Source organism: Apodemus sylvaticus, chromosome 5 (assembly GCF_947179515.1).
Source record: "Apodemus sylvaticus chromosome 5, mApoSyl1.1, whole genome shotgun sequence".
NCBI lineage: Eukaryota > Metazoa > Chordata > Mammalia > Rodentia > Muridae > Apodemus > Apodemus sylvaticus.
The window spans coordinates 50,210,913-50,227,672 of NC_067476.1; the positions used below are offsets into that span (position 1 = coordinate 50,210,913).

Consider the following 16,760-nt stretch of genomic DNA (forward strand, 5'->3'; position numbering starts at 1 on the left):
AGGGAGGGAGGGAGGGAGGGAGGGAGGGAGAGAGAGAGAGAGAGAGAGAGAGAGGAGAGAGAGAGAGAGAGAGAGAGAGAGCTTGCTTTTTCCGTCCTTTTTTTTTTCCAGTGCACACCCTAGTCTGTGAAATGGTGCTGCTCTGATTTAGAGTGGGCCTTTCAACTCAGTTGAATCAATTTAGAAACTCCCTCAGAAGCATGCCTAGAGCTTTGTCCCCTTGGTGATTCTGGATCTGCTGATAGTTAAATTAAGCGTCAGGTTGTGTATTTGGTGGACAAAGAGTGCTGTTTTGAAGTATACACAGGGTCACAGTGACCATCTGAAGTGTGCCAAACATTTGATGATGTAAGGTACATTTGAATCATATCTATATCTGTATATCTAAAGAACTAGTGAGAAATCACATGACGAAGGGTTCTGTGGTCCATGAAAGCAATTGAGACTTAATATAGCTTCCTCAGAAAAAAGATATTGAGGGTTTGCTTATATAAAAAAAACATATTCTGGTTTTTCTTAAGAAAGGATAGTGCCTTACATGTGATTATGACATAAAGCTGTGTTATAAGAAGTACTTTGTTAACCATTGACAACTAAACCAGAGACTTGAATTTTTTGTGACATTTTAGAGATGCCTTTCTTTGTATGGTATGCTAATTTACTGTAAAATATGGTAGTGTAATTTATATTTACTACATATGTGTGAATTGGATATCTCTCTGTTTATTTCATCTTTCAGAATGACCAGGTTCTTCAGGGCTTCTCAGTGGACAAAGGAGAATTCACGTGTCCCCTCTGTAGACAGTTTGCCAACAGTGTTCTTCCATGTTATCCTGGAAGCAATGTGGAAAATAATCTTTGGCAACGCCCTTGTAACAAAAGCACACAAGATCTCATAAAGGAAGTGGAGGAGCTGCAGGGACGGCCGGGAGCTTTCCCATTAAGCATCAGTGTAAGGCAGAATTATCCTGGCTAACTTATTAACTGTGTCTGTTTTTCAGTTCCCTCCCTCCTTCCCTCCCTCCCTCCCTCCATCTCTCCTTCTCTCCATCCCTCCCTCCCCCTTCCCCTTCTTTCCTCCCTCCTTTTCTCCCTCCCTCCCTCCTTTCCCCCTCCCTCCCCACATCCATCCCTCCTTCCTATCTCTTCCCTACTCCCTACAGTCTTTTCTTTATTTCCTAAATTACCCTGGACCCTTATGCATTTAGTAGAAATTGATTTTTAGAAGTTTTTGTCTTTTGTTTATGCTTATTGAGAAGCAGAATGAAAATTGTAGAAGAGATTATCAGATACTATGCTTTTCTTTAGTCAAAATCATTATAATTTTAATATATTAAGACTATCTTTCAGGTCATGAACTTAAGTTTTGTTCTAGTTAGAGTTATCATTGCTGTGATGAAACACTATGACCAAAAGCAAGTAGGGGAGGAAGGGGTTTATTAGTCTTACACTTCCACATTACTGTTCATCATCAAAGAAAAGTCAGCGCAGGAACTCAAATGGGGCTGGATCCTGCAGCTAAAAGCTACTGCAGAGGCCTGCTGCTTACTGGCTTGGTCCTCATGGCTTGCTCAACCTGCTTTCTTTCTGTTTTCTTTTTTTGTTTTTTTTTGAGACAGGGTTTCTCTGTACAACCAACCAAGTCTGTCCTGGACTTGCTAGTAGAGGATGGTCTCAAACTCACAGAGATGGCCTGCTTCTACCTCCCAAGGGCTGGGCCCTTCCCCCACCCCACCCCCCAATCACTAATTAAGAAAATGCCCTACAAGTTTGCCTATAGCCTGACCTGATGGAGGCATTTTTCCCAATTGAGGCTCCTCCTATCTGATGACTCTAGCATGTGTCAAGTTGACATAAAACTAGCTAGCACAACCCTAAATATGGTTAAGCTCTTTAAAGATGTTGAAATATTTAAAAACAAAGTAAAGCAAAAAGCATACATGTTCTTTTGCTTATTTAGCAATGGATACATTCTGAAAATGGCATCAGTAGATAATTTTGTATTGTGTGAACATCAAAATATATTTATACAAACTAAATGGCTTTGATGTCTCTACTCAATATAATTTTAAGCAACCACCAAAGTATATGTGACCTATTTTGTACCATGGTACATGACTCTCGTTCTGTCTCAGTGTATAAATATAATATAGCATATAAGTATCAAATACAATGTTTGAAAATATATCGTTATTTATATTGAGATTAATATTGATAACCTGAGTTTAATCCCTAAGGACTTACATGGTAGAAGGTGACAACTAACTACCCCAAGTTGTCCTCTGGCCTCTACACATGTGCCATAGTGTCCATGAGCCCACCCATATGTGTGTGTGCATGTGTGCACACACCACATGATGTAATCAAAATATATGTGTGTGCATGTGTACACGCACTGCATAGTATAATAAAAATGTATGTGTGTGCGTGTATATACACACCCTATAGAATAATAAAAATATATGTGTGTGGGTGTATACATACCACATAATGTAATAAAAATGAGGAACTTTCACACACATCTTTATTTACTCTGTGTGGATGTTAGAAAATACTATGTGATCATTCACTTCAGACTAGTCTTCTATAATGTGAATTGACTTAAATGATTCTGGTTTTTTAATCCCCACCAACAGAATTTGTGTGGATTAAGTTCTTAAAATGTTTTCCCTATGTTGTAGATTTCCGTTCTGGTCTCTGCGGGATGTGACATACTTTACTGCCATTCTACTTTTTTGTAATGTTGGGAATTGAACTTAAGGCTTCTCACATAAGTGCTCTGCCACTAAACTAAGCTTTTGAAACCCTTCAGATTTATCTCTTGACATTTACTTTCTCAAATGAAGAATAACTTTAGAATCTGAGGGTATTTTGGTTTGTAAATATTATTTTAAAATTTTCTGAAAATAAGGGACATTGATATATTTCTTTGAAAACTGAACCTTAAATAAAACCAGCTTTTTTGGAAACATAGAAGTGATTCTGAAATATCATTTAGCATTATGTACTCATTAGATTAAACTAGAGTTTGTATTGCTAACTCAATAATTCATAATTGGATTTTACTATAATTGGATGTTATCAGTTGCCATCCAGAATCTGAATAAAATAGATTCAGTTTTGATTTGTTTTTTCTTTATACACTAAATTGTGCAAAGTTGTTCATGTTACATCTACTTTGATTTAATGTCAATTTTCTAGTGTGTTTGTATGATAAATATTTTAATTTTAAGGTATTACTAAAGAAAATTAATGTGAGTTTTATATGTATGTTTACTTTTTTATAGTCAGAAACCAACTTAAGTAAAGAAATGGAATCTGTAATGAAAGATATAAAAAATACCACTCAGAAGAAATACAGAGACTATAGCAAGACCCCAGGCTCGCCAGACAATGATTTTCTCTTTATGTACTCTGTTGCTAGGTAGGTATGTGTAATATATGTTAGTATTTCCTTAGTATTAGTATTTTTTTTATTGTTTAGTGAATCTTTGTTTTATGTTACCATTTGTTTTTATTTAAAGAAAGGATATATATCTTTAATATTGGTTAAAAGTATAGCTAGTATTATAACCCCCCCACCCCCCGGGAGTTTATTTCCTGTAGTGATTTTTAAATTACTCGATGCACAATTTGGCTGCTGTTGAACATCATGGAACGTAAGGAGGAAAGTAAATTATTAAGACTTGGGGCAGAAAAGTCCCTTAAAATATGGCATTTTATGTATGGTGAAGTCTTGTCAAGTGCTTATACTGAGAACTAAAACATGTTATATGCTTTCATTACAGAAAGTTAGGCTGTAAGAGTGGAACTTGTTTCTTTGTTTTCATGAACCAAGTGAGAGCTCTTCTACTCTGTTAGGAAATGCCAAGTGGCTTAGAACCAGCGAGGAAGAGACAACAAGAAGCCAGGTGCTCTAGCCTCTGCTTTTGGCTGGTAGGCTCAGGGAAGCAGCACTTGTTCTCATCTTTTGAATTAGGGAGCATTAGCTCAATTTCTGAGTAGCTAGATCATCACTAATGCACACATCTAAGCAGGACTTTTGGAGAACATGTGAAAATGGTGAGCCGTAAAAGAAGTAAACAGGGAAGAAGCAAGGACGTACAGCTAGACACGAACAAACATCCTGCTAAAGCCGATACTGTAGAGCTTGTATATTTTTGCAAACATACTTCTCATTTTGTTCATATAGTATTGTGGTTGGTAAGATCTAGAGAGTTGATGGGACTTGAAGTCATCCAGCAACTTACTGGCAGAAATACAGACTGGACTAAAGATCGTTTGAGTCAAGATTCAGTGGTTTTGGTTTTTCAGTTAGTCATCTTTCTTCCTGTCTTGTGCTTACTTTTCATAGGTTTTGTTCTATTTTTAATCTCTTTGCCCTACTCCCATAGCAGTGTAACAAAACAGTAAGTGAAAGCGTTTAACCTTTAAAACCTAGGAAAATGGATCCAGGCTTAGAAGAATTTCAGCAAGCAAGTTAGAGCCCAAGATAAGGAACCTATTTCACTCTTCAGTCTGAAAACATAAATGCTGGACCCAGACTGATATAGAAGTATCTGTGTATTAGAAAATGACTTCCTATTCCATGTGATCCTAGGCTGTTGTTTATCCAGAATGCTCTTTTGTTTTTTGGATGGTGAGGTATATAATTATTATTTTGTTTCTGGGGAGTTACGGATTATTGCATACTTATAACTAAATATGCTTATAAAACTAAAGTTAAGCCGGGTAGTGGTGGTGCACGCCTATTATCCCAGCACTCTGGGAGGCAGAGACAGGCGAATTTCTGAGTTCGCGGCTAGCCTGGTCTATAGAGTGAGTTCCAGGACAGCCAGGGCTGTACAGAGAAACCCTCTCTCAAAAAAAAAAAAAAAAAAAAAAAAACCAAATCCAAAAAACCAAAACCAAAACAAAAAACAAAAAACACAAAACAAAAAACAAACAAACAAAAAAAACTCCTAAAGTTAATTTAACTTTACTAAGGATCTAGGATGTGCATAGCTTCTGTATAATATGTAATTATTATATAGAAATTCAATTAAATGCAGATCAGCTGCTGTATTTATGTATATACACACATTCTCTCTCTCTCTCTCTCTCTCTCTCTCTCTCACACACACACACACACACACACACACACATATCTCACTTGTATTCCATGCCTTCAGTTGTACTAGAGTTGGCATTACTAGGAGATCCTGAGATCCTGATTGAATGGGAATGATCAATACATGGAATTTTCCTGTAATATGAGAAATTAAATAATTTCATTAAGGTATAATTCGGCTGAAATTTAGGTCCTTGTTTTTTGTCTTAAACTATAAATAACTTGTGGAAAAAGGCTATGGTAACAGTAAGATGGACTCAGTGTTTTTCTCTCTTTTATAGAGAAGCAAGGATAGGGATCAGATGCTAAAGGTGCAGGCAGAGAAACAGGAAAGTCACACTGCCAACCCCACCCCTCTCTGAATCCTAGTAATAACCACAGTGAGACAGTGGTTATTTGATTAGCATAATCAAGCCCATGTAGGGTCTCCGTGAGGGAGCTCGCAGCCCCTCCCTGAGTCTCACTTAGATTTGCAAAGAAAACAAATGAAGGCCAAAGTGACTCAAAGTTAAAATATGAATGAAGAAGAAAGGTTCTTATCATATTGAGTAGAACATAATGTCAAGATGTGATGCTAAGCCTTTATTTTACTCTAATGTGCAACTTGTTTCATTATTTTATTTAAATACTTAAATCCTGTGATATATGTTAGTGCATACCTTTCAGAGAAAATATTTCTGGAACTATTAACTATTTATGAAAGAAGTTGCAATTCAAAGTTACTCAACTAAGTATTTATGAAATAAATTATAATTTGAACTTACTTTGAATTACTTTATTTTAATTCTTTATGATTCTCAGAACTTGAAGATATATTTATATTTGGCATTTTAATAAGACATAGTTCTAGTTTTTCAGTTGAATTTCTCCTAGCTGTGTAAGTGATTTTGTTTGTTCTTTAGGGAGCATAAAAATTTTGATATTTGGAAAGAGAATATTTCTTTTGATGGCCAGAGAACTCAATATTTTGATGGAAAGGGTACATGTCTTTGTTTTTAATTTGATTTACATGAGGACCCTTTTGGAAAAAAAAATTTTTGAAAACAAAAAAGGGAAATTTTTAGAATGTATTTTTGAAAATTAATTCTCAAATTAATCATACCAACTTTATACATTTCCACCTATTTCTGAAATTTTTGTTCTGTTGCAAATATTAGTTATAAAATGGATTATGAAAAGATTATACTGGACAAGAAGGCTTTCTTTAATAGTAACTCATTATTGCACTATGAAACTAAGAAAGACATGACTTTCAGTAATTGATTTTCCCACCAAGGACCTTTGTATCTAAGTCATGAACAGAGGTGTTGGTCTGTAGCTCTAGGTGTGTAACTGTGAGAAACATGGAAATGGTAGAGAAGGGACGAAGGAGCATTTGTGATGCAGATGAACAGACATCTCTCAACCATGAATGGGTTGGTATTCAGTAGAATGAACATATGTCTTCATAAGGTGTTTATAAGTTTAGATCTTTAAAAGTAATTATGGTACACTAGGCAGTGGTGACGCATGCCTTTAATCCCAGCACTTGAGAGGTAGAGGCAGGTGGATTTCTGAGTTTGAGGCCAGCCTGGTCTACAGAGTGAGTTCAAGGACAGCCAGGGCTATATAGAGAAATCCTGTCTGAAAAACCAAACCAAAACCAAAAAAAAAGTAATTATGTTGAAAAGGAGTGCTTTCTAAAATGGCAAGTCCTTTATCAGTGTCCTTTATAAGTAGCATCTGACTATCCTGCACATGCTGATTTCAACGTTCTAAGCCTAAGCAATTCCTCCCTCTGAGCTTCTTGAGTAGCAGGCATAAGCCACCATACCCACTGTCAAACTGAACCCTTTTAATTTTTTGCTTTAGATTTAAAACTATTTTTTTGAGGTAATTTTCCCCTTTAAAACAATCTGCCTGCCCTGTTTTTCTCTTTTGTTGTTGTTGCATTTAAGGATTGTAAGGAGATCAACTACAATAAATAAAATTGGTTCATTTTCTATATGTGTATATGTATATGTCTTAGTGTGTGTGTATATGCACGTGTGCGTCTCTCTCTCTCTCTCTCTCTCTCTCTCTCTCTCTCTCTCTCTCTCTCTCTCTGTGTGTGTGTGTGTGTGTGTGTGTGTGTGTGTGTGCACGCGCGCACGCGCATGTCGCCTGCAGTTGATACGGAGTTTCTTCTTCAGTCACTTAACCTGGAGCTTTCTGTTTAGGTAGCTGACTAGTTCCATGTTCTGGGATTCTCTCTCTTCAGTTTCTGAATGCTGGGCTTTCCGATAGTCTGGTAAATCTATCTGGCCTTATGTGCGTATAGGAAGGAGTTCTGCTTGCAAGGCAAGCACCACACCCACTGAGCCGTCTCCCCATCTTACATGGCTCTATTTTGTTTGTTTGTTTGTTTTAAATAAGCATATTGGTAAGTCTCATTAGGGATTTAGACACTAAGTAAGACATGGTTGCTTAAGGACCATTGCATATAAAACAGAATAAAATAGGTTCTAGAAATGTTATTTTGGTAAAATGCTATAGAACTTCAAAAGGGAATATAAATGATGAATTAAGAGAATGTATATGAAATATCTGTTTCCTCTCAGAAAGGCTTCCTGGAAGCTGTGTCTTCATTCTAGGCTCTCAACCCAACAGAGAGACTTGCTCAGATAATGAAGTGGCTGCATCAAGGCCTCAGATCTGTTCTCAAAAATCTTTGCACTTTTTATTGTTCCTGTTTAGTTTGATATTCTCCCTCCCTCCCTCCCTCCCTCCCTCCCTCCCTCCCTCCCTCCCTGCCTCCCTCCCTCCCTCCCTCCTCTCTCTCTCTCTCTCTCTCTCTCTCTCTCTCTCTCTCTCTGTATGTGTGCACACACATTTGGGTTTTTTGTGGTTGAGTGTGTGTGTATATGTACGCCTGCACATATTGCCCTAAAAATAACAGTCAGAAGGGGAACATAAGAGGAGCACAAACTCTGGACATGGATAAGGGGCTGATGTACATAGTTCAAGGACTTTTTATTGCTTGGTGTAAGTCCACAGTGATAGCTTTCTATGGTCTTGTCATTCTTTGAAATGTAGAGGTTTTCTCTGCTGACAAATTCAGTGGGTATGTCTGTGGTAGGAAGTGGAGAAGATAGAATCTACTTTTCTTCAAGAATAAAAAGCATAAAAACTTCACTCCCAAATTATGCTTATTTTTATATTATCCATTCAGGAAAGAAAAGCAGATTGCTGTGATCTTTCAACAGTGGAATGTAATAGGGGGCACACGCCTACTTGGAAAGCTTAGTCTAGTGAGGTTTAAAGTTTGGGTGGAAATGGAGCAATACAATGTTGATAGTTAGGGCCTCTGACATTGAATTTTTTTTAAAATTCTAAATATCATGCATTAACTTTTTGTATAGTTTTATAAAATAGAAATGTTGCATAGAAGATCTTCCAGCCATATTTTAAATAATGTCAGACTTAATAGATTTATTTTCTTTAGAATAAAATCCATAATAACTTATTTGTCATCCTTTAAAATATATTTGGTGATCCAATAAGCAGAACTGTTGTTATAAATATAGTGAGTTGACATTCTGGTTCTGACATTGATTTGTAAGATTTGTTTGTGTATTTGATTGGTACTTTAAAAAGTGCTATCTAGGAAATCATAGTTTTTATAAGAGAATATAGCCATTAATTTTTTTCTACAGATTAGGCAACAGAAGATTTGTGAAAACAAAATATATTGATCTCATTTATATTCCCTTGATGAAGGAACACATGCTGGTCTCCGCGCTCGCTTTCTGTCCACTAATATGAAATCCTTGTCCCTGCTTCCTTGCTGGTAGGTTTTTAGAAGTTCAGTGAGCATTGCAAATCGCCTGAAGGGTGGAAAATTCCCTTGTCACACAGATGCCCTTATCAGCAGCAGCCAGATGGAGCTCTGAGCAGGAACATTATTCATGTTAAAGTGCATCTTCCCCACCCTGAGAAGAAGATGAAACCATTCTGTTAGAAATGGGTGGCAAATGTACAGACTCAGGAATATTAATATTTTAAAGTTTGTATGCCATATGTGAAATATCATTTTAAAATATAGCCAAAACCAGTTTAAATGTTTTTAGATAAAATAGGATGGAGTCTTTCTTGACTTTGCAGTCCAGAGTAAGCTGGAAGTCTCATCTCTCTTTAAGGTGGGGGGAGGTAGGTGGGTGTTTCATTAGCATACTTTGGATATAAACTAGTTAATTCAGTCTTGTTTGTTGAAAATAAATATTTAAGGTGATACGGTTGAAATACAGCACAGTTGAAGTATAACTCAGATTTTATTTATTTTGGTAAAATTGTTCTGTCGTTACTCTGAGCATTTCGGTTTTACATAGGTTTGCTTTTTGAAACATCAATTTACTCGTAGTTGCTATTTGGTAAGCTAATAAATGCTAAATGCCTTGTAATTTCAGATATTTGTAAGCAATACTGATCTTTACCACTATCAATAATTACACAATATATTTTAATAAAACTAAAATTGTAGAAATCCATAAAAGAGACCATGATTAATTATGTGTCAATCATAGTCACTTCAGTGTTGGTTTTGTTTCATGATAACTAATTTCCAGATACCATCTAATCTCCAATGAATGAAAACCATTTCCTTGTTAGAAAAATCAGTATGCCTTGTAGTTTTTATTGACAGTAATTATCTACCTGGTGGCTGACAGTTGACGTACATATTTTTCATCAAATTTATTTATAGGCTTATAAAGTATGTTGCAGGGATTTTTTTTGTTGTTGTTAAGGCCCAGTTTTTAGTTTGCAAGTGACTTTGCAACAATTACATAGTTGTATATGTAATTCTTTTACAGGTCTAAATTTAAACATCTAAGAAAGATGGATAAATTGTTACTTTTTAATTGCTAAGTATAAGAAAAACATTAATACTGCATAAACTACTTTTGCAAGTAATAAAGTTGAAGAGTTCATTTTCCACCTTGATTGAAGTATGTCAATAAAAACGGTCTTCCTACCCTATAACTGAGATATATTTGAATGTTTTGCTTACAGAACCAATTTGGAACTGGAACTGATTCATAGGGGAGGCAGTCTATGCTCAGGCGGGGCAAGCGCGGCTGGCAAAAGATCTTGTTTGAGTAAGTACTGAACGGTGGTAGATTTGACAAGATTTCTATTTATGTCAGTTTTGAAAGCCTGTTAGGCAAAGTGGTCATTCAGTGTTTTGTTTTACTTCAAATTCTGTACATATAAGTTCAGTTTTCAAAGTAATAAATGTTCAAAATGCTACTATCCATAGAAAAACAATGTGAATATTTAGCCTTTTTTATATTGTGATTTATCAGCATGTTCAAAATGCAATTATCCTAAGATAGTACATTGAAAAACAATGTAGATATTTAGTGTTTTCTATATTGTGATTGGTAAGCAGTATAAATGTCAAATTGATCAGAATTACATAAATGTATTGTTCTCAGGAATAAAAAAGTTCAAGTTTTTGAAAGAAATTTTACATTGTTATTTAAGGTATAGTTTTATAAATATAATTATATTGTTTATAGATTTCTATTATATTGTTGCTATTAACTAATGAAAAAGAGATTTTGCTATATTTTGCTATATATGTATTAAATATATTAAAATAAAACCTGTTTCCTTTATAATTATGCTTTACATTATAGACATAATTCTTTAACACCATTAGTAAGGATATCTTAAGAGAGGTTCAATTTACAGCTCAGACTAGGTTTTTCATGAGCATGACTTATTATGACTGTTGACTCATTGTTTAGAGTATTGATGTGACTACCCAGGAGTAATATTACTTAATGTCACAATATAGTTCATTATTAGCCCCAAATTGCTACAGTTAAAATGTTACCTAAGGTGCTGGCATAGAAAATTAAACTTGTTTAGAATACATAGTATATTGAAAATGAATATATTTTCTTGCCCACTAAAAATAATATCCAATAGCAATACATATCAGCCTTTAAAAATGATATAAATTTACACTATACATAAATAAAAATTATATATATAATTTTGAAAAGGTATGTAGTAGGATTGATTTAAAAGCAAAATACCTTAATATTTATATCATAAAAATACAAACATGAAATTTTGATAAAGTTATTTAAAAATTTTTTTAATGTTTATAATAGATCTGGGTATTTTATTTTGAGCTACCATTTGATTTCTAGAATATAAGATTTGAGAAGCTGTTTTTTTACTGAGTGTTTAGTGACCTATAATGTTTGCTTTCAAACTGTATGTGTACTCTGTGTGGTGTAATAAGTTTTAAATGGGCAACTGTTAAGATGAAGAAAGTGTAGTTTATACTATGTTTGAGTTAGTACATAGTACAGTTAGATAAGTTTTAATAGTTTGGTATTATTCTAGAAAGTGTTGTTTAGAAGGTTTTCAGTAAAGGATTTCCGGGTTTTTGTACATTTTTCTTCTGAGACATTTACATTTATTCAGAGGCTTAGAATTAGTGAATTTATCCATAATCTTGACATAAGTTCTTTGGCTTCCAGTTTTTTTCTCTCTTTCTTACCACCGATTTCTCTTGGTCCTGATGAGCACCATCTGCAGGCATCTGTAGCAACGTCTCGTCCAGTGCTGTTCCTGATTCCTAAGTCAGACCTTGAGGTCTCCCTAGTCACCAGGTCCGCCAGGCCCAGGGCACTGTGTGTAGCACATGACACTGGTTCTTGGCCATTGATTTTAAGATGAGTTGTGGCCTATGACTATTGTTGTAGGAATTTTAAGGGTGGGGCTCATTTCTGGATGGAACCAGTGACGATTTCGTGGATAATAACAAGGCTTTGAAGGATAATGAGAAATCTTCTGTTGCAAATTAGACAAAGAAGAATTTCATATCAACATAACTTCAATAGATGTAGGACTAAACTAATGTAAAAATTAAGGTATAACTTTTTATTAAGAGAAAGTTTTTGTTACTGTTTATTCTATTTACTTCTTTATTAAAATGATTAGAAGGTGGTTATGAAATTTCACAGATTCTGGTGATATTAAAGAAGACTTTCAGTGTTTTCTTAGAAGTAGAAAATTGTTGAAGCCATTGGAAGATATACTGGGTAGTTATTAGTATCAGAGCATCATGTGAGAGACATTATGTCTTAGCAGGAAAATAAACTCTCTTCTGTACCTAAATCTGAGACTTCTGCTTATTACTGTAGCTGAGAAGCCACAGTTCGCATCTCAAATGGATTCTATGATTTCACCAAGATTAAATTCTGCACACTAGGAGTCTAGCTCAGTGTTAGAGCACTTCCCTGGCATGTTCCAGGCCCAGTACCACAAACAACAATAACAACAACATAGAACACAGAAGTAGTCTAAACTTTAGTCACAAAAGCTAAGATAACCTCTAGTTCTGACACTTTGATTTGGGAAGTTCTAACCTAATGTAGATATAATTCATGATCTATACTTAGCTTCTGTGTATGCTGTTTACAACAGCAATTTAAAATGTATAAACATTTTAAATGTATTAAAATGTATAAAATAGTTTAATTGTTGAAAAAACAAAGACCTGGAGGGAGAGATTCTCCAAAGAAGAACTTTGTTTTTATCTGAACTGCTAAGGATGTCTTGTCCTGGGTAGGGAGTTGAAGGTAGCAAATCGGAGTTAGGAAATGACTGCAATTCTGAGAAGTACAAACAGTATAGCTGCAGCATGAAATGAAGGTCAAACAAAGGGTTTGTAGCAGATGAGGAAAGCAGACCACTTGTGAGTGCAGGCTGAGCGTAAGGACATGTTTAGATTCTATTAGGAATCATGGAGTTAAGGTTAGACTGCACTGTAGGCGGGGATGAAGTGGTTGCAGCTTATGATGGCCAGTTTGGGTTTGTTGGTTGGTTTTGGTCAACTTGGCACAAACCTAGACATATCTGGGAAGAGGGATCTTAATTGAGAACATTTTCTCATAAGGTTGGCCTATAAGCAACTCTGTAGGCATTGTCTTGATTAGTGTTTGGAGTCAGAGGGCTCAGCTCATTGGGGCAGTGCCACCGCTGGAGAGGTGGCTCTGGATGGTACACGAAGCAGACTGAGCAAGCCATAAGCAGTGTTCTTCCATGGCTTCTGCTTCACTTCCTGCCTCCAGGGCCATGCCTTGACTTTTCTCACTGATGGGGTATTACCTGAGAGTTTTTCAGATAAGTCCTTTCCTCCCCAAAGTGCTTCTGTCACAGCAAAGAAAACCGACACAAGACATGGGGTAAACTTGATTAATTATAATGGCTTATCAAATTAAAAGGATTGTATTTCCTTAATAAAATTACTAGAAAAACGTAACTTGAACATTTGAGAACATTTTGTTCTGGAAGAATTGTATCACCTTTCTCATTAGTGTTTCCCCCCAATTCATTTAGATCAGCTGTTCCACGTATTAGCCTTGCACATGCGACTTTACACCATTGATTCTGAGTATAATCCGTGGAAAAAACTCACCCAGCTAGTGCACGATATGAATCCACAGTAAGTATTATTAAAAGATTAAAAACAATTAAAATCCTTTGTAGATAGTTGTTAAAAGTGGTATTAAATTTGTATATGAATACATTTCCTTATGAAACATTAAGTGTACAATAAAATTTAAAAGAATTCACCATTATACTCTCTTTAAAAATTATTCAAAAGTTTCTGCCAAGTGAGACAATCTTTTGAAGAATCCTATTGGCTTTATGCAAGTGAAGCACTCAACTAGAAGAGCGCAGAGCCTGGCCGCTACTTTCTGTCAGTTTGATCAGGGGTTCACTTAGCCTTTCACTCTTCCTTGTACGATGCTGATTACTCTGCATCTGATGGCTTACGATCCGCCGGTGGTCCTCGCTGAGTCCTTTATTTCACTAGGTGTCAAAGAGAAGAATCTGCTCATCAGATATGTATTAGCTGGATTGTTTCTATAAAGAACTTTTTTATACGAATAGTTTGTTGGCTCTGAAATATATATAGTTTGGCAGGATGAATGCTTGATTCTTTCCCAGCTTATAAACTTTGAAAGTAATGAGTTAGTGCTCTGGTAATTCCCCTTGGTGACCAGTAAGTTTCACTTGCTTGTTTATGTTATAATATTTTACATATGTAAGGTGTTTCATTTCATTCTAGTCATTCTTTTCGGTTTACACTGTTCCTTTATAGTTCAGAGAGAGTCCTAGGCTGGCTGGTGCATGTAGGACATGTTGTATACAGTATTTCATAGTATCTCTGTTTCCTGGTAGCGTTCATTTTGAACACAGTTCATTTTATACCTGGAATTGCCCTGTTTAATTCTTTAATAATACTTAGAAACCATGGTCTGGGTCTTAAGGGGCCTAACACAGCTACTGGGTTATCGTTGTTTGTAGGCCGTTCCTGCCTGCTTGCCTGTCCATCCATCCACCTACCTACCCAGCTATCCATCTTCCTTTCTTTGTAAGACTTACTTTCTGTAGTCATAGGGGTTTGCGTGGATGTGTGCCATATGTGTGTGCTCATGGAGGTGAGAAGAGGACGTCAGATTCCCTGTAGCTGGTGTGAGGGGGGCGTAGTGCGCTGCCTGATGGCAGTGTGGGCAACCAGCCTGGGTCCTCTGGAGGAGAGGCCAAGGCTCGTAACTGTTGAGCCATCTTTCCAGCTTTTTCTCTTTTCTTTTTTTTTCTTTTTTAAGGATTAAAGATCTTGAGTTCTTAGTGTTATTTCTAATTCAGGCATATTGCAATATTGCAAAGCTTTTAAGTCATAACATTTTGTCATTTTAATCTTTTTGTTCTTAAAAACCTTTATATTAATCTAATTACTTATTTGCATAATTAATTGTTGATTTTAAATGTCCCTATTACTGTTAAACATAAATTAGTTACTTCATTGGTATAAACAAAGTAACTTCAAGTTACATTGCTTGACAAACGTAAATTGAGGAAGGTTTATTTCACTTATAGTTTAAGGGCACAGCTTGTCCTGTGGGGAGTGGCAGGAGTGGGAGGTAGCCCACTGTAGTGTGCACAGACAGGAACCTGGTACTGCTGGTGTCTCCTTCCTCCTTTACTGCGGCTCGGACCACGGACTGACACCATGCACACTGAAGGTGGGTCTTCCTGCCTCGTGGAACCCAGGCTAGAAACTCGCCCAGGCCCATCCCGAGGCCTCGGTGATCCTAGATCCTGTCAAGTGGACGGTCAGTATTAACCACTACATCAGACATTCCCCTTGTTCTCATTAAGAGTATATAGTAAAAAACAAACTGAAAAAAGTTTTAAAAATAACTATACATCAACATGATGTATAGTTCACTTTATTTTTTCCTCACTGTTTAAAGACAGATCTTTCTTATATGTTTTGCCCTATGGAACATTTTCTTAAATAAAAACAATCAAGTAAGTTTAGGTACATCTGTCCTCCACGTCCATCCGCATGGACTGCTTGCTGTGATCCTCTTTCCTATTAACTAGTTGTAAAAACTAGGTGGTCAGTTTTCTCATTTCCAGCCATGCTTATGTAGTATTGAGGCTTGTCCCTTGTGCTGTGAGTTTAAAATATATTTCACCAGATTCTCAGATGTCTTTTTACCTGATTTATTTTTCTATTAAAGTTTTACAATCAGCAGTTTGCTAGTTATTTATTTTGGTCAGCGAGCTCTCTGCCCCTATCGGATGAAGCGGGTGTCTTCTCATGGTGTCCTCTGTCACTTGTGTGGCGTCAGTTTTCACATTAAGGGCTTTAACCTGTTGGGAATTTATTATAGGGTATAGAATAGGTATAACACAGAATTTTGTTTTACTTTTCTATATAGTAAAAAATTATTTACTTTACATAGTAGCAAATTTAAACGAACTTACAATTAAAAAATAAAGAAGGGAAAGGTGCTTTTGTTTACTACTGTGGAAAGATCTATAATGTTCAAAGAGAACAACCAGGAGAACAAATGGAGAGTGTTACAAAGGTTGGGGAGAATGAGAAGATTAATGTTTGTTGTTGTTGTTTGTTTTTTGAGGAATGAAAAACAAAGGAAACCACACGCACCTGTCTAGATCCTGTGCTCACCATAGATGGGCTTGTGGGGCGTCTTTCCGATACTTACTGTGCTGTCTTTCCGATACTTACTGCCTTGTGCTCATGGGACAGGCATGTAAACAGGGCTGCTGGGACCCATACATGGTCCACTCAGATTGGCATATTACTTTGATCAAGTATATAGCAAAAGAATATTGTAGATTTTAAAGATCATGCTTGTATCTAATTTTGTGTCTCTTTAGTTTTTTCGTAATTTGAAATTGATTCTGAATGTTTCTTTGTATTTCATGATGTTGACATTTTTTTTTTTTTATAAAAGTGTTAGGCCAGTTATTTTATAGATTGTCTTTTAATTTGTTTTTGTCCAATATTTCCCAAAGATCAGATTCAGATTATAAACCTTTTTGCAGAACCACCACACTAAGGTATTCTTAGTGTGTAATATCAGGAGACATGATTGATTTGTCCTATGACTTAACCATAGCAACTCTGATCATTTGGCTATGGGAGTATTGCTGGGCTTCTCCCTTCTGATTCTTTGTATTTACAGAGTATCATGTAGGAAGATGCTTGAGGCAAGATATCTATGTGAATGAGTGTGTGTTCAAAACAAAGCAAAACTTGGTAAATGTATGTATTTTATGCTCTTAG

General features: G+C 35.9%; 1 protein-coding gene across 5 annotated transcripts in view; it reads left to right on the forward strand.

The window, feature by feature from the left end:
- The window catches only part of Ubr3 (ubiquitin protein ligase E3 component n-recognin 3), a 151,511-nt gene that overhangs the window by 105,384 nt on the left and 29,367 nt on the right, over positions 1-16,760 (forward strand). For all 5 annotated transcript variants that reach the window (XM_052182654.1, XM_052182655.1, XM_052182657.1 and 2 more), the window contains exons 28-31: positions 740-952; positions 3,288-3,424; positions 10,139-10,224; positions 13,490-13,595. In XM_052182654.1, coding sequence (XP_052038614.1) covers positions 740-952; positions 3,288-3,424; positions 10,139-10,224; positions 13,490-13,595 — 542 coding nt within the window. The remainder of the gene's footprint in view (positions 1-739; positions 953-3,287; positions 3,425-10,138; positions 10,225-13,489; positions 13,596-16,760) is intronic.